The sequence below is a fragment of the Ranitomeya imitator genome, chromosome 1 (genome assembly GCF_032444005.1).
Source record: "Ranitomeya imitator isolate aRanImi1 chromosome 1, aRanImi1.pri, whole genome shotgun sequence".
Taxonomy (NCBI): domain Eukaryota; kingdom Metazoa; phylum Chordata; class Amphibia; order Anura; family Dendrobatidae; genus Ranitomeya; species Ranitomeya imitator.
The window spans coordinates 545,932,840-545,956,227 of NC_091282.1; the positions used below are offsets into that span (position 1 = coordinate 545,932,840).

A 23,388-nucleotide genomic window follows, 5' to 3' on the forward strand; every position below is an offset into this window, starting at 1 on the left:
GACCCCTCAGAACACTGGCACGGTATGAGACCCCTCGGCACACTGGCACGGTATGAGACCCCTCGGCACATTGGCACGGTATGAGACCCCTCAGAACACTGGCACGGTATGAGACCCCTCGGCACACTGGCACGGTATGAGACCCCTCGGCACATTGGCACGGTATGAGACCCCTCGGCACATTGGCACGGTATGAGACCCCTCGGCACACTGGCACGGTATGAGACCCCTCGGCACATTGGCAAGGTATGAGACCCCTCGGCACATTGGCACGGTATGAGACCCCTCGGCACATTGGCACGGTATGAGACCCCTCGGCACATTGGCACGGTATGAGACCCCTCGGCACACTGGCACGGTATGAGACCCCTCAGCACATTGGCAAGGTATGAGACCCCTCGGCACATTGGCACGGTATGAGACCCCTCGGCACATTGGCACGGTATGAGACCCCTCGGCACATTGGCACGGTATGAGACCCCTCGGCACATTGGCACGGTATGAGACCCCTCGGCACATTGGCACAGTATGAGACCCCTCGGCACATTGGCACGGTATGAGACCCCTCAGCACACTGGCACGGTATGAGACCCCTCGGCACATTGGCACGGTATGAGACCCCTCGGCACATTGGCACGGTATGAGACCCCTCAGCACACTGGCACGGTATGAGACCCCTCGGCACATTGGCAAGGTATGAGACCCCTCGGCACATTGGCACGGTATGAGACCCCTCGGCACATTGGCACGGTATGAGACCCCTCGGCACATTGGCACGGTATGAGACCCCTCAGCACATTGGCACGGTATGAGACCCCTCGGCACATTGGCACGGTATGAGACCCCTCGGCACACTGGCACAGTATGAGACCCTTCGGCACACTGGCACAGTATGAGACCCCTCGGCACACTGGCACGGCATGAGACCCCTCGGCACACTGGCACAGTATGAGACCCTTCGGCACACTGGCACAGTATGAGACCCCTCGGCACACTGGCACGGCATGAGACCCCTCAGCACACTGGCACAGTATGAGACCCTTCGGCACACTGGCACAGTATGAGACCCCTCGGCACACTGGCACGGCATGAGACCCCTCTGCACACTGGCACTGTATGTGACCCTTCGGCACACTGGCACAGTATGAGACCCTTCGGCACACTGGCACGGTATGAGACCCCTCGGCACATTGGCACAGTATGAGACCCCTCGGCACATTGGCACGGTATGAGACCCCTCGGCACAGTGGCACGGCATGAGACCCCTCGGCACACTGGCACAGTATGAGACCCTTCGGCACACTGGCACAGTATGAGACCCCTCGGCACACTGGCACAGTATGAGACCCTTCGGCACACTGGCAAGGTATGAGACCCCTCGGCACATTGGCACGGTATGAGACCACTCAGCACATTGGCACGGCATGAGACCCCTCGGCACATTGGCACGGTATGAGACCCCTCGGCACATTGGCACGGTATGAGACCCCTCGGCACATTGGCACGGTATGAGACCACTCAGCACATTGGCACGGTATGAGACCCCTCGGCACATTGGCACGGTATGAGACCCCTCGGCACACTGGCACGGCATGAGACCCCTCAGCACACTGGCACGGCATGAGACCCCTCGGCACACTGGCACGGCATGAGACCCCTCAGCACACTGGCACGGCATGAGACCCCTCGGCACACTGGCACAGTATGAGACCCTTCGGCACACTGGCACGGTATGAGACCCCTCGGCACACTGGCCCTCTTCTCCTGGGAGGGGCTGCCCAGTAACATCTGCACCAGGGACCGTCCTCCATACACTGACAGTCACACCGCAGCTGTATGAGGGAGAGAACCGGGCCTGCGGAATATCCGGGGATTGTGCGCAGTGAGCGCTGGGTGTCAGCCGTGCATCACCCACCGACAGGCACTGCGAGCAGGGGAAGAGGAGGAGACCGACCACCCATCCCCCAGTAAGAACGCCAGGCCCGGAGCAGGGGGACAGCACCGGAACCCTCCCAGCATAGCCAGACAACAGCACGGAGGGGCTGCTACCCCGCACACAGGACTGGGAGCGCCGCCCGTTACCGCTGTCTGCACACGGTGCATGTGATCTGTGGCTGACTGCAAAGAGGATGTTAAACGTGGAGAACCTGGACCGGGTGGATCTGTGTGAGAGTCTGTTGACGTGGGTAAGTGTGGAAGGACTGTCCCTTCCCCCACCATGGGGAGGCCCAGACTGTAGAGGAGGACACCTCCATCCAGGTCTTGTGCCCTACAAGTCACCATCACAATGGTTTGGACCTTATGGGTTGGCAGACCGTAGTGCTGGAAGCCATGCAATGCGAGCGCGTGCTGGACCGCCATATAGACCACCATACTCTGGTCTGTGACTCCTGCAATGGAATCCACAGCTGTAACAGATCCCGTAGACTGTGACGGGGCACGTCTGGGTCCTTTATGGGACAGTAACCGCACACGCTCCTATACAGAGAGCCATACACCATGTAGTAGGCGTCCTTACACCGGGAGCCTATGGTGCCGTCTGAGCCTTCCATGCCAGGGACACTGCGGACTCAAGTCTGATGCAATGCACACCGCTAGATCCACAGCTGTAACAGATCCCGTAGACTGTGATGGGGCACGTCTGGGTCCTTTATGGGACAGTAACCGCACACGCTCCTATACAGAGGGCCATACACCATGTAGTAGACGTCCTTACACCGGGAGCCTATGGTGCCGTCTGAGCCTTCCATGCCAGGGACTCTGCTGACCCAAGTCTGATGCAATGCACACCGCTAGATCCACAGCTGTAACAGATCCCGTAGACTGTGACGGGGCACGTCTGGGTCCTTTATGGGACAGTAACCGCACACGCTCCTATACAGAGGGCCATACACCATGTAGTAGGCGTCCTTACACCGGGAGCCTATGGTGCCGTCTGAGCCTTCCATGCCAGGGACTCTGCTGACCCAAGTCTGATGCAATGCACACCGCTAGATCCACAGCTGTAACAGATCCCGTAGACTGTGACGGGGCACGTCTGGGTCCTTTATGGGACAGTAACCGCACACGCTCCTATACAGAGGGCCATACACCATGTAGTAGGCGTCCTTACACCGGGAGCCTATGGTGCCGTCTGAGCCTTCCATGCCAGGGACTCTGCTGACCCAAGTCTGATGCAATGCACACCGCTAGATCCACAGCTGTAACAGATCCCGTAGACTGTGACGGGGCACGTCTGGGTCCTTTATGGGACAGTAACCGCACACGCTCCTATACAGAGGGCCATACACCATGTAGTAGGCGTCCTTACACCGGGAGCCTATGGTGCCGTCTGAGCCTTCCATGCCAGGGACTCTGCTGACCCAAGTCTGATGCAATGCACACCGCTAGATCCACAGCTGTAACAGATCCCGTAGACTGTGACGGGGCACGTCTGGGTCCTTTATGGGACAGTAACCGCACACGCTCCTATACAGAGGGCCATACACCATGTAGTAGGCGTCCTTACACCGGGAGCCTATGGTGCCGTCTGAGCCTTCCATGCCAGGGACTCTGCTGACCCAAGTCTGATGCAATGCACACCGCTAGATCCACAGCTGTAACAGATCCCGTAGACTGTGACGGGGCACGTCTGGGTCCTTTATGGGACAGTAACCGCACACGCTCCTATACAGAGGGCCATACACCATGTAGTAGGCGTCCTTACACCGGGAGCCTATGGTGCCGTCTGAGCCTTCCATGCCACGGACTCTGCTGACCCAAGTCTGATGCAATGCACACCGCTAGATCCACAGCTGTAACAGATCCCGTAGACTGTGACGGGGCACGTCTGGGTCCTTTATGGGACAGTAACCGCACACGCTCCTATACAGAGGGCCATACACCATGTAGTAGGCGTCCTTACACCGGGAGCCTATGGTGCCGTCTGAGCCTTCCATGCCAGGGACTCTGCTGACCCAAGTCTGATGCAATGCACACCGCTAGATCCACAGCTGTAACAGATCCCGTAGACTGTGACGGGGCACGTCTGGGTCCTTTATGGGACAGTAACCGCACACGCTCCTATACAGAGGGCCATACACCATGTAGTAGGCGTCCTTACACCGGGAGCCTATGGTGCCGTCTGAGCCTTCCATGCCACGGACTCTGCTGACCCAAGTCTGATGCAATGCACACCGCTAGATCCACAGCTGTAACAGATCCCGTAGACTGTGACGGGGCACGTCTGGGTCCTTTATGGGACAGTAACCGCACACGCTCCTATACAGAGGGCCATACACCATGTAGTAGGCGTCCTTACACCGGGAGCCTATGGTGCCGTCTGAGCCTTCCATGCCAGGGACATTGCGGACCCAAGTCTGATGCAATGCACACCGCTAGATTCATGGTTGCATCACAAGGAAAGGTTCAGCGTGCTGCACTTGTTTTTTTTTTTTTTTTTTCGTTACAGACACAATAATGGAATTAGAGCAAACCCCGTTATATTTGGTGGGGTCCGTCTGGCACATTTGTGGTCTAAGGCTGCCGTCACACATTCAGTATTTGGTCAGTATTTTCCATCAGTATTTGTAGCCAAAACCAGGAGTGGGTGATAATACAGAAGTGGTGCATATGTTTCTATTATACTTTTCCTCTATTTGTTCCTCTCCTGGTTTTGGCTACAAATACTGATGGAAAATACTGACCAAATACTGCAGCCTAAGGCAGAGGATCTATTTCCTGCATGAGTTTAATTTTGCTGTTTTTAGAACAGAGGAAAAGTGTGAACCTGGCCTCACAGACTCTTGAGGGCATCAAAGGGTTATTCCTAAAATATTAAAGGGTTGTAAGAACAAGCCACTTTACCTTTTATTAAAAATCAGTTCTCAGGAACTGAGGTCTTTTTAAAGCTGTAGTTTACTGCTTAGTGCCTGAGTTAGCAGCCACCCCTGCAGTCTATCAGAGGTGGCCAGTTTCCTAGGCAATGAGCTGAAGCTTGGAACCTTTTAGAGCTCCAAGTATCCAGATCGCTGGATCCAGACACCTTAAAGTGGATGTCCATTACATAGACGACCCATTCTGAATCCCAATGTTTGTCCACTAAAATAATGACACTTATACTCCCCTCCGAAACGTTCTGACACTGGCTCTCCCATGGCTTGAGGAACATTATTATATAATGTGACCCCTGCTGCCAATCACCGCTGGCTTCATTCTGATCTCCTGTCGACAAATCGAGACATCCTGAGGAAGTGAGAGCAGCAGCAGCTGTGTCAGTTCCTCCAGATGTCCGCTATGCCTGTAGGAGAGGAGGGCGAACCCAGCGTTGATTGTTCCTCAGGGATTGCGTGACCTAAGAATGTCACACGAGCCCTGGGAAAGACCGTGCCAACACCGCTGCAATGGTGCCAGAGGCGAGCTTAGGTGTTAATACTTTACTGGAGTAACACACCGGGACTCCAGAATGGGTCGTCAGGTTGATGGACAGCCCCTTTAAGTGCCACTGTCCTCCTGCACTGTTGTGGAGGTAAAGCTTCCATTGCACACAGTTCACACCAGTGTAGTGACAGTGCTGCTGATCCCAACCGCTAATTTTCAGAAGCAGCGGTGCGCTCCTGAGTACAGAAGATAAGTACACCCCTTTATGTTATACCCTATAGGTATAAGAGACAAGTTGCTGATCTCTATGGGTTCGCCTGCTTCTTGGGTTCCGGAGCCCTCTTAGCAGTGGTCAGAACCCCAGTGAATCAGTAAGTTATTCCCTATCCAAAATGAAGGAGACAACTTAATAACGCTTCTTTAATGCATTCTCAGATGAAGTGCATTTTTTATTGCTAGTTTTATCTGGCCTTAAAGGGAATCTGCCATCAAGTAACATCCCCATGTCGTCATGCAGGTCTTCTAAATTTAAATTCAGTGACACCTTTATGTCTTCTATCTGTTGCTGCATTCGTGAGTATAAAGTATTTTATTTCATATGCAAATGAGGTATTAAGCACGTTGGATGTGCCAGAGCCTCTAACAGGTTATTTCCCTGCCCAGTAACAGACTATTTTGCTTAATTGATAGCTCACTGGCTGAGTGACCTCAGGTGCTAAGCAAATAAATTAGACATTAAGATATCTAAAGAGGCTGGTGGTGGGTGAGAGGTAGAGGCTTGGGAAGTGCTCTGTCACACCCAACGCACTTAACATCTCATTTGCGTAAGTATGAAAACACAAATTTCCCTGGAAATGCAGCAACAGATAAAAGAAATGAAGGTGTTTATTGATTTATATTTTACAGACCTACATGCCTACACTGTATATGCGGTTTGCAGGGTTGAGCTTGCTGACAGATTCCCTTTGAGAATATCCATACACGTGGTTACTACTATTTCTGTGTAGAAGAGGTCAGCTCTGACCAACTGTCATTCTAGGGAATCCTGGGACTATCCGATTAGCACTGATGTCTGCAGCACATATGTAAATCCAATTGAAAGCGTCCCATACATGGCGGCTTCCCTAATGTTGGTGTATACAGGGGAATTGTAGGTGAGGTCAGCACTTGTGTTTGTACATTGTCTTATTGATGGAGCAGACAATGCCGGCTGTGCTGTCAGTAATGAGGTGCTGTCCATGTGACTGCGTACAATGTGGTGACGGACGTGTCCGCTTTGTCTGACACGGAGCCTTCTGGATCTATCTCCCATTATTACATCTGAATATCTGCCCTGGGGATTTTACCACGTCTACAGTTCGGCAGTGACCCATTCATTCCTGGCTGTTCCTATGCAGGGATGTAGCAGTGCTGACTTTGCCATTGTTACAGTGTATCATTATCAGTGAGACTTTGTTTGTAATCAAGGTGGAGAAAAAGTGAGGATTCCGCCTCTCTGGTCCTGCAAACAAGAGTTTTCACACAATGTAGAGCATAAGGCATTCGTCTATTGTTTCATGCTTTTTTTTTCGGAGGTGAGTGGGATTTAAATGGAATGGTTGCTGTCAGGGTAATTGTTTTTTTCGTGACATATTGTACTTCATGATAGAGGTAATATTTCGTCTATATCACTTGCATTTATTTGTAAAAAAAAAACAAAACGGAAATTTGGCAAAAATTTTGCGTTTTTCAAACTTTAAAAATTTTGTGAACGTAAAAAATGAACATTTAACTTTTTTTTCACAAAAAATTTACTTTAGACCCAAACTTTTTTTTTTTTTTGCACCAGGATTGATAAGAAAATGGACCACAAAAGTTGTTGTGCAATTTCCTGTGAGTGTGCTAATACCCCAAATGTGGGGCAAAACCACTGTTTGGGCACACTGCAGGACTTGGAAGGGAAGGAGCGCCATTTAACTTTTTGAACGCAAAATATGCTGGAATAATTAGCGTACGCCATGTCGCGTTTGGAGAGCCCCTGATGTGCCTAAACAGTGGAAACCCTCAACAAGTGGCCCCATTTTGGAAACTAGACCCCTCAAAGATTTTATCCAGGGGTGTAGTGAGCATTTTGATCCCACAGGTATGACACAGAATTTCATAACAGTAGGTCGTCATTAGCGTTGAGTGCAAGTGCTCGCTACTCCAGTTTGTATTGGGTGCTTGGGTATGGACCGAATTTCGCCGCTGCTTGATTGACATGCTCTAGTCCCTGCCCCGCATGTTTTGCAGTTGTTACAGACAAAAAACAAACCATGGGGGATCTGCGATACTCTGTGCTTACTTGAGCACACATTGCGCTCCACACTAGCCGTCATATCGTTGTCGTCTTTTTTTTTACATTTGAAAAAACCCCCAATTCTCATTCCAACCCTACCCCTAACTGCAAAGAATAGAAAAAAATTTTTTTTCTTTTACATAAAAATAACTAATGTGCAACAAAGGTTGATTTGATCAAAAGGAACCAATAGGAAAAATGCACCCCCATTTTTTTTTTTTCTTCTTCCAGGAAGATGATACGGAGCAGGAGGGCCCTGGGAATGGCCATTTCTCTCTCCTGTTATGCAATATCTTATCAGAGTAGAGAGAAATTAATTTGAAATCAAACCCTTTTTTTTCTGTGGTTGCTGTTATGTAATCACGTGACAGGGGACCGTTAAAAAAACAGCCCTGATCATGTTCTGAGCTGAGACCCCAAAGATTTTCCAACTCTGGGGCGCTATACCCTTATTTCTCAGCACCGTTAAAAAGCAGTGCTGAAAAATAAGTACCCACAACTGCGGTCGTTAAGGGGTTGATTAAGGCTTAAATGCATAAAATATCATCGAGAACACCAAGAACAAAAAATGCAAGCCAATAAAAGCAATATAACCTTTATTAATATTAAATAAAAAACAAGCACATATTAGATGGATGTCTTACTGCTATCTTTATATACGGTATGTGCTTGCTTTTTATTTAATATTAATAAAGGTTATGTTGATTTTATTGCCTTGCATTTTTGTTTTTGGTGTTCTCTAATAAAAAAAAATGATGTGGGGTGCTCACTATTTTTAATAACCAGTCAAGGTAAAGTAGACAACTGCAGGCTTATATTATCCGGCTTGGAAGGTACCTGGTTATTGAGCAATTCCCAGCTTAAAAATACATGCCTGCAGCTGCCCCAGAATTGGCACATCCATTCTGGTGCTTTGCCCTGCTCTTCCCGAGTGCCCTTGTACAGTGGCAATTGGGGTAATGGTAGTTGAGGTTGATGTTAGCTGTGGTTTAAACACAAGAGACATTCCTTTGTTCATCCATTTCTTGGCAAAAATGTAGCTTCAATGTAGTCCATGCTCCTCAAATCTGGCTTTGGCGAATGAATAGCTGTAAAGTTACCGCAATTCACAGGCGCCAGGTAATGAGGACAACGCTCATCAGAGCCGCTGGGCCTTGCAGAGCACAGCGTGAGTCAGCGATACTGATGAGTATTGTCAGTACCTGGCACCTGTGAATAGCAGGAACCAGATTCAGGGGAACGTGGACTACATTGGAGCTTTGTGGGAACATTTCTGCTAATAAATTGGTGAATGAGGGAATGTCTCATGTTTATTTTTCTCGTTTTAGGTTTTCAGGTATCCATTTCTGAACTACATCAGATTCGGTGGATTACGGCGGACATCCATGGGATTTACTTTTTTTTACAATTCACAGCTGACAACAACCCTGATTGCCACCGCATCAGGGCGATCGTGGAAGAGTCTGTTAAAGCGCCAGAATTGGCTTATCTAATGTATATTTTTGGACAGCTGTGGGCTGGTCTGCTTTACCTTGGCTGGTAATCAAAAATATGGGAGACCCCATGTCATTTTTTTATTTAATTAGGTTAAACAAGGCGAACCACCCTGTAGTGTCACATGAAAGGCACTAAAATAATCGCAATCTATCTGTATCTATCCCCTTTGCTTTGGGACACTTTAAGGTACCGCGACGCTGCAGCGATACCGACAACGATCCGGATCGCTGCAGCGTCGCTGTTTGGTCGCTGGAGAGCTGTCACACAGACCGCTCTCCAGCGACCAACGATGCCGGTAACCAGGGTAAACATCAGGTAACTAAGCGCAGGGCCGCGCTTAGTAACCCGATGTTTACCCTGGTTACCATCCTAAAAGTAAAAAAACCAAACACTACATACTTACCTACAGCCGTCTGTCCTCCAGCGCTGTGCTCTGCACTCCTCCTGCACTGGCTGTGAGCACAGCGGCCGGAAAGCAGAGCGGTGACGTCACCGCTCTGCTTTCCGGCTGACCGACGCTCACAGCCAGTGCAGGAGGAGTGCAGAGCACAGCGCTGGAGGACAGACGGCTGTAGGTAAGTATGTAGTGTTTGGTTTTTTTACTTTTAGGATGGTAACCAGGGTAAACATCGGGTTACTAAGCGCGGCCCTGCGCTTAGTTACCCGATGTTTACCCTGGTTACCAGTGAAGACATCGCTGAATCGGTGTCACACACGCCGATCCAGCGATGTCAGCGGGGAGTCCAGCGACCAAATAAAGTTCTGGACTTTCTTCCCCGACCAGCGACAGCACAGCAGAGGCCTGATCGCTGCTGCCTGTCACACTGGACGATATCGCTAGTGAGGACGCTGCAACGTCACGGATCGCTAGCGATATCGTCTAGTGTGACGGTACCTTTATGTTTGCTCTGCTGTGTGTGCTTAAACCAATTTTATTAAGACCTAAAAGCCACAAAAGTGCATTTGGCAAAAACGCATACAAAAAAGCACATGAGCTGAGGTGTGATAATCATGTGAAAATTCAGCTGCATGGAAACCTGAACAAATACAGATCATGGGAACGTACCCTTAAGGTACCTTCACACTGAGCGACTTTAGAACGATAGCGATCCGTGACATTGCAGCGTCCTGGATAGCGATATCGTTGTGTTTGACACGCAGCAGCGATCTGGATCCTGCTGTGACATCGCTGGTCGGAGCTAGAAGTCCAGAACTTTATTTCATCGCTGGATCACCCGCTGACATCGCTGAATCGGCGTGTGTGACGCCGATTCAGCGATGTCGTCACTTGTAACCAGGGTAAACATCGGGTTACTAAGCGCAGGGCTGCGCTTAGTAACCCGATATTTACCCTGGTTACCATTGTAAATGTAAAAAAAACAAACACTACATACTTACATTCCGGTGTCTGTTGCGTCCCCCGGCCCTGCGCTTAGTAACCCGATGTTTACCTTGGTTACCAGTGAAGACATCGCTGAATCGGCGTCACACACGCCGATTCAGCGATGTCTGCGGGAGATCCAGCGACAAAATAAAGTTCTGGACTTTCTGCTCCGACCAACGATGTCACAGCAGGATCCAGATCGCTGCTGCCTGTCAAACTGAACGATATCGCTATCCAGGACGCTGCAACGTCACGGATCGCTAGCGATATCGTTCAGTGTGACGGTACCTTAAGCCGATAAGTAAGCACAAACACACATTGTCACTAACCTATGTAGCACCTGTTAATTTTAAAGAAAAAAAAAATGAAGGAAAAAAACTCCAGTGAACTCTCACGGCAGCTCAGTGATACACCGCGGGAGCGATTACCTCCTGTCAGTGTATCGCCGGGTAGAGTGATCACATCTCTCAATGTGACTGTTCTATAGGTGAGATCGCAGTGGGACACTCTGGATTACCTGGACTATGGCGGACAGGTGAGTATGTGATGTTTTTTTTATTTGAATATGTATGTAATTTTACTCTTGGTTTTGTTTTTTTTTCTTTTTAACTGTGAGCACAGGCGCCAGCAGACGGGACTACGTCTCCCATCAGTGTCACCTGCTGTTATCAGTGACAGCAGACGTAGCCTGATGAGAGCAGTAGTCTCATCAGCCCACAGCTGCGTCATCTGACAGCATGACCCTGCAGTGCTTTGACCAACGGTCTTACTGGCGGTTCCGTTACCGCCGATTAGAACTACTGTGCCGGAGTTTCCCACGCTGTCACACAGATGACAGCGTGGGAAACACCATAGGAAAACAAGCAAATCTGCAAACCTTTTTATACCTGCGGTTTTGTTGCGGATTTGACTGACTCAATTGAAGTCAGTGGGTGATAAATGCTGCAGAAACATACAAAGAATTGACATGCTGCTGAGAAAAACGCACTGCAAATACGCACGGAAATTTACTGATCATGTGCACAACACTTCAGGATTGTCATTGAATTAGCTTGCATAAGGATTCCTTGGTGTTTGTTTCTATGTGGAAATGGGCCAGAAAACGCATCAAAAACGCACTGTGCGCACATAGTCTTAAGGTACCTTCACACTCGTCGCTGTTTGGTCGCTGAAGAGCTGTCACACAGACAGCTCTCCAGTGACCAACGATGCCAAAGTCCCCGGTAACCAGGGTAAAAATCCGGCCCTGCGCTTAGTAACCCGATGTTTACCATGGGTACCAGCGTAAACGTTAAAAAAACAAACACTACATACTTACCTTCAGCTGTCTGTCCTCCGGCACTCTGCTTTCCTCTGCACTGTCAGCGCCGGTCAGCCGGAAAGCAGAGCGGTGACGTCACCGCTTTGCTTTCCGGCTGGCCGGCGCTGACACAGGATGCAGGAGGAGTGCAGAGAAGCAGAGCGCCGGGGACAGACAGCTGAAGGTAAGTATGTAGTGTTTGTTTTTTTAACGTTTACGCTGGTAACCAGGGTAAACATCGGGTTACTAAGCGCGGCCCTGCGCTTAGTAACCCGATGTTTACCCTGGTTACCAGTGAAGACATCGCTGGATCGGCGTCACACGCCGATCCAGCGATGTCAGCGGGAGATCCAGCGACGAAATAAAGTTCTGGACTTTCCTCAGCGACCAACAATCTCCCAGCAGGGGCCTGATCGTTGGTCGCTGTCACACATAACGATTTCCTTAACGATCTTGTTGCTACGTCACAAAAAGCAACGATATCGTTAACGATATCGTTATGTGTGAAGGTACCCTTAGGCTCATTGTTTTCCTTTGTGTTTGGATGCTACATGTTTGATAACAGTGGTCGCTGTGTAATTCTTCAGAAGTGAACTCTTGCTGACAGTTTCCAATTACAGCTGATTTCAGGATGGCTGTGCTAAATTCAATGTTGGGTTCATACAAGCATCAGTAAAATCATCCCATTTATTCATCCCGAAAAATTGGACATGTGCGGTCAGTATTCCATCCGTCTTTGTGCAACATTGGTTAAAAATTATACAAGGCCGTATACATTTTCCTATATTAATATTTCAGTACTAAAGGTTTTTTGTTTTTTTTTACCTCAGAAAGCTTCTGTTTTTGTATTTTTTTCCAAGAGAACTCCTCATCAGGATCCATGCGTTTTTTTTTTTTTTTTACGAGATTTTCGATCCTGACAACTTTTGATGCGGAAATCCACAGAAATATGGATTTCCCATTGAGATCAAGAGTATTTGAAACTTTTTAATGTGGATTTTTTTTTTATTGTATCTGCTTCAAAACCTACTGTCAAAAACTGTGATTCTAGTTCTGCATATGATGTAACTCCACCACCTTTCCGTCCAGTCCGAGGGGTGTTGCTGGTCTTGGTCCGGCACTTCCCTTCTACTTGCGATGCTGTCTTGCTTCATGTGGAAGATGCGTCCCTACCTCATCCATATAGTAACCTCGACATCGTGCTCCTGCACAGGTGTACTTCTCTGCTCTGACTAGGCAAACTAACGTACTGCAGTGCACACGTGCCCTGGAGTATGCCTGTGCAGGAGGTGATGCCAGGGAGATTGTGCGGAAGACTTGGTGACTCGTCATGCACGCAAAGCAAGAAGGAGGACGGCATCGCCAGAAGAAGGGAGACACCGTAGCATGCTGTATGTTAGGCCTGTATTCCAGGGCTGTGTGATGTAGTTTTAATACAAACAATGTTTTATTAACAGGAGATTATCCCCAGAGGACTAGTTCTCATGTGCAGGCCAGTCCCAACTAATCTGTGTAACCCTTCCTCCACCTCTGATTGGCAGTTTGCTGACATTGTACAGCTTGCACAGGAAGCTGCCAATTTTCTGTGTGTGTTATACAGGGCTCAGCATTCTGATCACTGCTACATCCACAACAGAGAAAACGGAGATCTTATTAAAACTACACCAAGCAGCCCAGAAAGTAATATGTCACTGGAATCAAGTTCTCTACCCCTACATCATGCTTCTATCAGATTCTATAGCAAAAACTGCTGACAGATTCCCTTTATTGTAGTTTTCTGGGAGTCTATTTTAAAGTTCTTTTATTCAGCTAAATGAAGTTCTCTTCTACTGTGTTTGCTGTCAGTGGTCACCTTCAGAGGCAGCAAGCATGTGCATATCTAGATTTCTGTATGGCGGCAGTGTGACCGGTCACTGACTGCTATGAATACTAGACCTGGCACTTTACAATGCTGTAAAGTGCTGACTCTGTTGGAGGAAGCAGGCGCTCGTGTCCTTAGAGCACAACATCTCAATGTGCTGAAAGCAGGCTGGAGCAGTTGGGTTTCACAGACTAGAAACGATTTCCGGGAACCAGCTTGGATAAAGCGCTAGAGCACTTGCTTTGATCAGTAAGTATGCAGTTCTATGCCTTGGAATTTATAGCCGTACCCTGGTTTATAAAAGGCTCCATGTGCTCCATGTTTCGTTATCAATCTGCTGGAGAAATTGCTGATAAATGTATTGTTTTCCTACTGGTCATTGAGTTTAATAATGCAGGAGGAGTCACTATGTACTATGTCAGGCATCAGCGGGATCTCAGGTGGGCGCACTAAATGCAACCGACAGCGTTTTGGTGGTTGCCTGAAATGATCGAGTACTGCCGAAAATAAGCTCTTGCATAGCACACATTAGTCAATGGCTCTCTCAGCCAAACGACTGAATGCCATTTTTCAGGTCTTTTGATGTAAGCGCTGATGAGTGGCAAAACGTGATGTGGATGTAACCTTAAAGGAAATCTGTCTCCGGGCTTTTACTATGTAATCTGAGAGCAGTGTGATGTAGAGGCTGGGCTCCTGGGCAGCATGCGTTAGGCTACTTTCACACTAGCGTCGGTACGGGCCCGTCACAGTGAGTTGGGCCGACGCATGCTATGAAATAAAATCACAACAGGGGCAGCGGATGCAGTTTTACAACGCATCCGCTGCCCCATTGTAAAATCCGGGGAGGAGGGGGCGGAGTTCCGGCCGCACATGCGTGGTCAGAAAAAGCGGAACCAATGGACAAAAAAAGTTGCATGCAACTTTTTTTTGTCCCGATGGACTGCAAAAACACGACGCATCCGTCGCACGACGGATGCGACGTGTGGCAATGCGTTGCTAATGAAAGTCTATGGAGAAAAAAACGTATCCTGCGAGCAACTTTGCAGGATGCGTTTTTTCTCCAAAACGACACATTGCAACGGAGGCCAAACGACGCCAGTGTGAAAGTAGCCTTACAGTTTTGGTAAAATCACTGTTTTACCTCCGGCTAAGCTTTGTGTAACCACGCCCACACCACTGATTGGCAGCTTTGTGTAGTACACTGCATAGGAAGAAAGCTGCCAATCGGTGGTGGGGGTGGGGTTATACAGATCTAATGAGTATGGTGGCCTATATAGCAGTAGTTTTACTTGTTCTCTATTGATGGATAATCTGCTGATAAATCTGGAATTTTCCTATACACTACAGCCAGCAGCCCAGTAAGTGACAAATCGCTGGAATCAGGGTCTCTGTTTCTACATCATGCACTCTAAGATTAGGTGGAGATAACTTAGTGACTAATTCCCCTTAAAGGGAACCTGTCACCCCCAAAATCGAAGGTGAGCTAAGCCCACCAGCATCAGGGGCTCATCTACAGCATTCTGAAATGCTGTAGATAAGACCCCGATGTATCCTGAAAGATGAGAAAAAGAGGTTATATTATACTCACCCACGGGCAGTCCCGCTCCGGGGCCTCCCATCTTCATCAAATGACGTCCTCTTCTTGTCTTCACCCTGCGGCTCCGGCGCAGGCGTACGTTGCCTGACCTGTTGAGGGCAGAGCAATGTACTGCAGTGCGCAAGCGCCGGAAAGGTCAGAGGCCCGGCGCCTGCGCGCTGCAGTACTTTGCTCTGCCCTCAACAGGTCAGACAACGTACGCCTGCGCCGGAGCCGCAGCGTGAAGACCAGGAGAGGACGTCATTGTAAGAAGATATCTGGACCGGACCGCGACACCCATCGGACCTGGACCGCAGTAGGACCGCCCCTGGGTGAGTATAATCTAACTTGTTTTTCTTACCTTTCAGGATACATCAGGGGCTTATCTACAGCATTACAGAATGCTGTAGATAAGCCCCTGATGCCGGTGGGCTTAGCTCATCTTCCATTTTGGGGGTGACAGGTTCCCTTGCCCCCCATACACACTAGATGGTTGTCAGCTGACCAATGGGTCGTCTGATTGTTAGCCAGCAGCTATCTCTCCCAACCCATACGCAGGATTTCTCGCATGGCCGAACGCTTCTTAGCTCTATGAGAAAGTTTTGCTGGCTGCTTATTTCTTAAGAAACAAAATTATTGGCAGCCCAAAATCAGACGTGTCGGCTCCCTCTGTCACCTAACCTCATCTATTGGGACAGTTGAGAGACCCCCCCCATACTTATTAGTGTTGGTTGTATTCATCGATATTGGCGGGTTCAGCCAAGATGAAACAATTGTCTACAGGGGCCTTTAGGCTGCTTTCCCTTTTTGTGTTTTTCTCCAGACTCCGTATTAAATGGGCATTGAGTTATTGATCTGCGATATGGCCTTTAGGTTTTTGCCTTTTGTAATATTTTTTTTTTTATGGCAAATAACCTATTATCTCCGTACACAGTAGTAAAATGGCCAATTCTTTGTTTGCCATTAAAAGATTACGTTTTCAAGGAACCTCCTTCATCTGTAATTCCACAGTGAAATCGCAGCAGAAAATAGAGATGCAGATATTGCTGGGAAAAATGTGGGGGAAACGGGACATTTAATGGGCTTGGACCAATGTTGTAACTTCTCCCTGGTTTGTAGGAGTAGGGATAACTTTCTGAATGGTGGCGGTCCAACCACTCAAATAGAGGATACCCTCCAATCTTGGAACAAGCCCTTTAAGGCTACATTCACATTTGCGTTGTTGGGCGCAGCGTCGTCTACGCAACCAACAACGCTGCATTTTTGACGCATGCGTTGACATAAAATAGTAATGGTCATGAATTTTGGCGCAGGGAAAACGCCACAAGTAGCGTTCTCCGCGCCCTGTCTGGTGCGTCAAATTGACGCATGCGTCGTAAAACGCAAAACAATGCATACCGGCGCATGTCAATGTGCCCCCCATGTTAAAGATGGGGGCGCATTACGCATGCGTTGGTATGCGTCGACGACGCTGCGCCCAACAACGCAAATGTGAACGTTACCTAAGTCTTTGTATTGCACAGTGACACACACATTGAACGTTGCAGCATAAGCGGACATGCTATAGATCTGCATGCATAGGAGAGTTCTTATAGAAGCGTTCCCAGGAAACTTCTTCTCTTCTGAACCTGTGTATATGTAGTGTAGGTTACTCACTAACCATTGTCTGTGATCCTCAGTTTCCAGCAGCGTTATGGTCCTCTTCTGGGCCACCGGACTTTATTCCGACTTGCCTGATCACACTGGAGATAAATTGTGAGCCAGCCATGTTTTGAAGCTCCATAGACTCTTTTGTTAATATGGACTTCCGGCTGACCCCTGTGTGATGGGGCAGGGTGGAATAGATGTCAGGGACGCAGAAGAGGACCAGAGTGGCATTGGGATCCAGGGAAGACGGCGAGTGTATGACCGCAATCAGACTGCACTACACACCCACATACACAGTAATTATAGTAATTAATTAAACACACTAGTTATACAGGGATTTTATTACATGGACTGCCAGTTAGGTATGGTGCACCCCGACGCGCGTTTCGGGCGCACTGTTCCTTCGTCACACCCCCTGCCAAATAGGTATGGGCACTAGTAAATTATATTAAAATACATGTATATTGAATTATTCTTGATTTTTTAATTCTGTAATTTTGTAAATACCATTTAATAAATAAATTTTTAATTAGTCATATCCTCTGTCTTGATTAGTTTTCGGCCTTCCTGTGTTTTGAGCACGATTCCTTTTACACCCACATACACACACATTACAGAATGCAATGTAACCGGAGTGCTACTTTAAAACCTCATCCACGGCACATCAGGTTTTCTGTCTGGTGGATCCTCTGAAATCTGCGTAGATACTAAAAGGAGGTGGCAGGCCATAAGCGATGTGTAAAGCTCTGTGTTCCCATTTGTTTTCCGGTCCGTATAGAGAAGGGTGAAATGAAACGGACCCTCCTTCAAGGCGCTGTTTGTTTTTCCTCGTAATGTCGCAGGAAAGTTTCTTGTTGTCGTGGTTTACCCGAATTGTTTCTCAGGAAGCCAGGCCTTTTATTGTTTGTTTAATGCTACAAGCCTAAATTATTGGCTGACGTTTCTGAGCGGAAAAGATAAGTCACCTAATCGTGAAATAAAGATGATCACATTAGGAAAGCTGCATTGTGTGTGTAAGACCCTCCTTATACAGGGAATAAGGGGGATATTCGGCAGATAGGACCCCACTATATAGGGTATCTTAGGGAAGGTAAGACGCCACAAGAGGAGCATGGAAGCTGCTTAAGGGGCGTTCAGCCTGCAGCTACAGAAGCTTCATCAGCCTTCACCAGAGGGTTTCTCATTAAGGCTAATGTTACATTGTTCTGTCTGCCTGTGTTCCCTCCTGCCAGAGGTGCCGGAGCGTGTGGTCATGTTGTAATGTTTGGATAATTCTCTGCTTGTTCTGAGTAGATGTCATAAAGGAAATGTCCATAGCACAGACCCCATCTGTAGGCCAACTCTGAATGATACAATTGCATAGTGCAAATTCCTTCACATCTCTTACCTGAATTAAGAGCGATTCCGGAGAGCGGGTATGTGTTTCTCAAATGCTTGCTGTTTTCATGGACATTGTGTTTATTGAGGGTCCTACATCTAAATGAAGGCATTTGCACAGGTAAATGGTCCCCATGATGGGCCTAGGAAGAGGGCATAGACAACAGCTATGCTGTATTACTTGGAGGACCTGTCTCATTGTACCTGCGGTCCGATCTGTGTACATCATAGCATAGATATAGGTATGGTAAAACGTGTAATTTATTCATGGCAATCCCTGGTGTTTGTGTACGAGTCCAGTGGGTGGTCCTGCTAGTGACTGACGGCTAGCTCTGCAGGTAATGTCATCCAGGAGGAGACTGTCAATCACTGAATACGACCGCCCACTGGACTCATGTATACAAGCACCAGGGCTTTTAATGAATACAATGCAACTTTTCCCAAAACATTGTCTTATCAATCTGATCAGCTCCTCCTGCTGTGTAACATCCTGCCTGCATTTTCTAATTGCTTTGGAAGATCGCTCCTCAGTGTACGAAGTATGTATTGACACATTACATCTGCATGTCGCCATAATCTGCTCTGGTTTTGGATGCAGTAATTGGCCATGCAGTTTAATAAACGCTTTTCAACACCTGACCAATTACATATGTATTATAGATGCCATTCAGAATTACAGGGCCACTACTGTTTGTGTATATCCATAGAACATATGTCATGTGTAGGGAAAGACATTAACGTCCAGTCCTCAAGGGATCCCCTTGAGAAAGCGGCACGGTGCAGCCGCGAAACGCGCGTCGGGGTCCATCTCCTGACCGTCTCCCCACCCTCCCCCTGCTATCGGTAAGCTCTGCACCAGTACCAGCCATCTTACTTTTGTGGTGACGTTATGGGGTCCGATTTTCGGACATTGGTCTGGGAACTGGGTGCCTTATCTGGGCTAAGCCCTTCTGTGGCCGTTTATTTGCACTTAGCACCTTATTAGGCTTTACTGCTGAGGGGGATGGGCTTGTATGCTCCCATTATTGTGGAGTATTACTTGTGGGGCTGGGATGGGGGCTTTTTTCAGCATTTTATAGACATTCATGTTGCTCCTGTTACCTATTAATGCTATATTGTTATTGAACTGTAGGTTTTTGCTTATGTGGTAAATTATGTAATAAACGTTATTTATATTTGGTTCATCGATGCTCCGGGTCGTTCTCCTTAATTGAATATGGTCTTTTTGGAGCTGATTTAGTGAGTTTAGGGGGTGCATGGTAAACTTATTTCCAATGGTCCTCCTTTCTCACAATATGCATCTGGGATTTTTGTTGTTGCTGTACTCTGTAGTGTTTTTACATTCTAACTTTTGAGAATATATATACAGTACAGACCAAAAGTTTGGACACACCTCATTTTATTATTATATTTATTATTATTATACATTTTTATAGCGCCATTTATTCCATGGCGCTTTACATGTGAATACGGGGCAAATATAGACAAATACATTAAACATGAGCAGATAACAAGGCACACGAGTACATAAGGAGGGAGGACCCTGCCCGCGAGGGCTCACAGTCTGCAGGGGGTGGGTGAGGATACACTAGGAGAGGGAAGAGCTGGCTGTGCGGCTGTTCAGTAGGTTGAGGATCACTGCAGGCTGTAGGCTTGTCGGAAGAGATGAGTCTTCAGGTTCTTTTTGAAGGTTTCTATGGTAGGCGCAAGTCTGATGTGTTGGGGTAGAGAGTTCCAGAGTATGGGGGAAGCACGGGAGAAGTCTTGGATGCGGTTATGGGAAGAAGAGATGAGAGGGGAGTAGAGAAGGAGGTCTTGGGAGGATCGGAGGTCGCGTGTAGGTAGGTACCGGGAGACCATGTCACAGATGTATGGAGGAGACAGGTTGTGGATGGCTTTGTATGTCAGTGTGAGGGTTTTGAACTGGAGTCTCTGGGCGATAGGAAGCCAGTGAAGGGCTTGACACAGGGGAGAGGCTGGGGAATAGCGGGGGGACAGGTGGATTAGTCGGGCAGCAGAGTGTAGGATGGATTGGAGTGGTGCCAGAGTGCTACAGGGGAGTCCAGAGAGTAGGAGGTTGCAGTAGTCGAGGCGGGAGATGATAAGGGCATGCACTAGCGTTTTTGCAGTGTTGCGGTCAAGGAAAGCACGGATCCGGGAAATATTTTTGCGTTTGAGACGACAGGAGGAGGCAAGGGCTTGGATATGTGGCTTGAAAGAGAGGGCAGAGTCGAGGATCACCTCGAGGCACCGGGCGAGTGGGACTGGGGATAGTGAGCAGCCATTGACATTGATGGATAGGTCTGGTGGAGGGGTAGAGTGAGATGGGGGAAAGATGATGAATTCTGTTTTGTCCATGTTCAGTTGTAGAAAGCGAGCAGAAAAGAAGGCTGAAATGGCAGACAGACAGTGCGGGATTTTGGTAAGCAAGGAGGAGAGGTCAGGTCCGGAGAGGTAGATCTGCGTGTCGTCAGCGTAGAGATGGTACTGCATACCGTGGGATTCTATGAGCTGTCCCAGGCCGAAAGTGTAGATGGAGAAGAGTAGGGGTCCTAGAACAGAGCCTTGAGGAACACCGACTGACAAGGGGCGAAGTGAGGAGGTGGTGTGGGGGAGGGAGACACTGAATGTTCGGTCTGTTAGATATGACGAGATCCAGAGAGGGCCAAGTCTGTGATGCCAAGGGATGAGAGGATTTGTAGCAAAAGGGAGTGGTCAACAGTGTCAAAGGCAGAAGACAAGTCCAGGAGAAGGAGGACAGAGTAGTGTCGCTTGCTCCTTGCAGTTAGTAGGTCATTGGTGACTTTAGTTAGGGCAGTTTCAGTTGAGTGATGGGAACGAAAGCCTGATTGTAACCGATCAAAGAGGGAGCAGGAGGAGAAGTGGGAGGACAGTTCAAGATGGACGTGTTGCTCCAGCAATTTGGAGGCATAAGGGAGAAGAGATATTGGGCGATAGCTAGACAGAGGTTGGATCGAGGGAGGGCTTTTTGAGGATGGGTGTGATCTTGGCATGCTTGAAGGATGAGGGAAAGACACCTGTTGTGAGTGAGAGGTTGAAGAGGTGCGTTTAGGGTTGGGATGAAGACCGTGGAAAGGTTAGGGATGAGGTGGGATGGGAGCGGGTCAAGCGTGCAGTCATTTAAAGATTTTTCTGTATTTTCATGACTATGATAATTGTAAATTCACACTGAATGCATCAAAACTATGAATTAACACATGTGAAATTATATACTTAACAAAAAAGAGTGAAACAACTGAAATTATGTCTTATATTCTAGGTTCTTCAAAGTAGCCACCTTTTGCTTTGATGACTGCTTTGCACACTCTTGGCATTGTCTTGATGAGATTCAAGAGGTAGTCACCGGGAATGGTTTTCACTTCACAAGTGTGCCCTCTCAGGTTTAATAAGTGGGATTTATTGCCTTATAAATGGAGTTGGGACCATCAGTTGTGTTGTGCAGAAGTCTGGTGGATACACAGCTGATTGTCCTACTGAATAGATTGTTAGAATTTGTATTATGGCAAGAAAAAGCAGCTAAGTAAAGAAAAACGAGTGGCCATCATTACTTTAAGAAATGAAGGTCAGTCAGTCCGAAAAATTGGGAAAACTTTGAAAGTGTCCCCAAGTGCAGTTGCAAAAACCATCAAGCACTACAAAGAAACTGGCTCACATGAGGATCGCCCCAGGAAAGGAAGACCAAGAGTCACCTCTGCTTCTGAGGATAAGTTTATCCGAGTCGCCAGCCTCAGAAATCACAGGTTAACAGCAGCTCAGATTAGAGACCAGGTCAATGCCACACAGAGTTCTAGCAGCAGACACATCTCTACAACAACTGTTAGGAGGAGACTTTGTGCAGCAGGCCTTCATGGTAAAATAGCTGCTAGGAAACCACTGCTAAGGACAGGCAACAAGCAGAAGAGACTTGTTTGGGCTAAAGAACACAAGGAATGGACATTACACCAGTGGAAATCTGCTTTGGTCTGATGAGTCCAAATTTGAGATCTTTGGTTCCAACCACTGTGTCTTTGTGTGACGCAGAAAAGGTGAACGGATGGACTCTACATGCTTGGTTCCCACTGTGAAGCATGGAGGAGGGGGTGTAATGGTGTGGGGGTGCTTTGCTGTTGGGGATTTATTTAAAATTGAAGGCATACTGAACCAGCATGGCTACCACAGCATCTTGTAGCGGCATGCTATTCCATCCCGTTTGCGTTTAGCTGGACCATCATTTATTTTTCAACAGGACAGTGACCCCAAACACACCTCCAGGCTGTGTAAGGGCTATTTGACCAAGAAGGAGAGTGATGGGGTGCTACGCCAGATGACCTGGCCAGACCGGAACCCAATCGAGATGTTTTCGGGTGAGCTGGATCTCAGAGTGAAGACAAAAGGGCCAACAAGTGCTAAGCATCTCTGGGAACTCCTTCAAGATTGTTGGAAGACCATTCCCGGTGACTACCTCTTGAAGCTCATCAAAAGAATGCCAAGAGTGTGCAAAGCGGTCATCAAAGCAAAATGTGGCTACTTTGAAGAACCTAGACTATAAGACATATTTTCACTTTTTTGTTAAGTATATAATTCCACATGTGTTAATTCATAGTTTTGATGCCTTCATTGTGAATTTACAATATTCATAGTCATAGAGATACAGAAAAATCTTTAAATGAGAAGGTGTGCCCAAACTTATATATATATAATTGGGCACACCTTCTCATTTAAAGATTTTTCTGTATTTTCATGACTATGAAAATTGTACATTCACACTGAAGGCATCAAAACTATGCCGTTGAACGATGCCGAAAAATCCGCACACAAATCCGCAACATAGGCACATAGCATTAGGGTTTGAATTAGGGTTGGAATTAGGGTTAGGGTTGCAATGAGGGTTAAGATTAGGGTTAGGGGTGTGTTGGGGTTAGGGTTAGGCTTGTGGTTAGGGTTATGGTTGGGATTAGGGTTAGGAGTGTGTTGGGGTTAGGGTTGTGATTAGGGTTAGGGGTGTGTTGGGGCTAGGGTTGTGGTTGGGGGTTAGGGTTGTGGTTAGGGTCATGGATAGAGTTGGGAATAG

The 23,388-nt window shown here is 47.9% G+C and overlaps 1 protein-coding gene across 2 annotated transcripts in view; it reads left to right on the plus strand.

Annotated features, from left to right (window-relative positions):
• Nucleotides 1-1,792: 1,792 nt before the first annotated feature.
• Nucleotides 1,793-23,388, plus strand: part of HOOK3 (hook microtubule tethering protein 3) — a 94,590-nt gene continuing 72,994 nt past the window's right edge. The window contains exon 1 of one of the 2 annotated variants that reach the window (XM_069767681.1): nt 1,793-2,186. In XM_069767681.1, coding sequence (XP_069623782.1) covers nt 2,130-2,186 — 57 coding nt within the window. In that variant the 5' untranslated portion in view covers nt 1,793-2,129. The remainder of the gene's footprint in view (nt 2,187-23,388) is intronic. The other variant, XM_069767680.1, reaches the window with a different exon arrangement.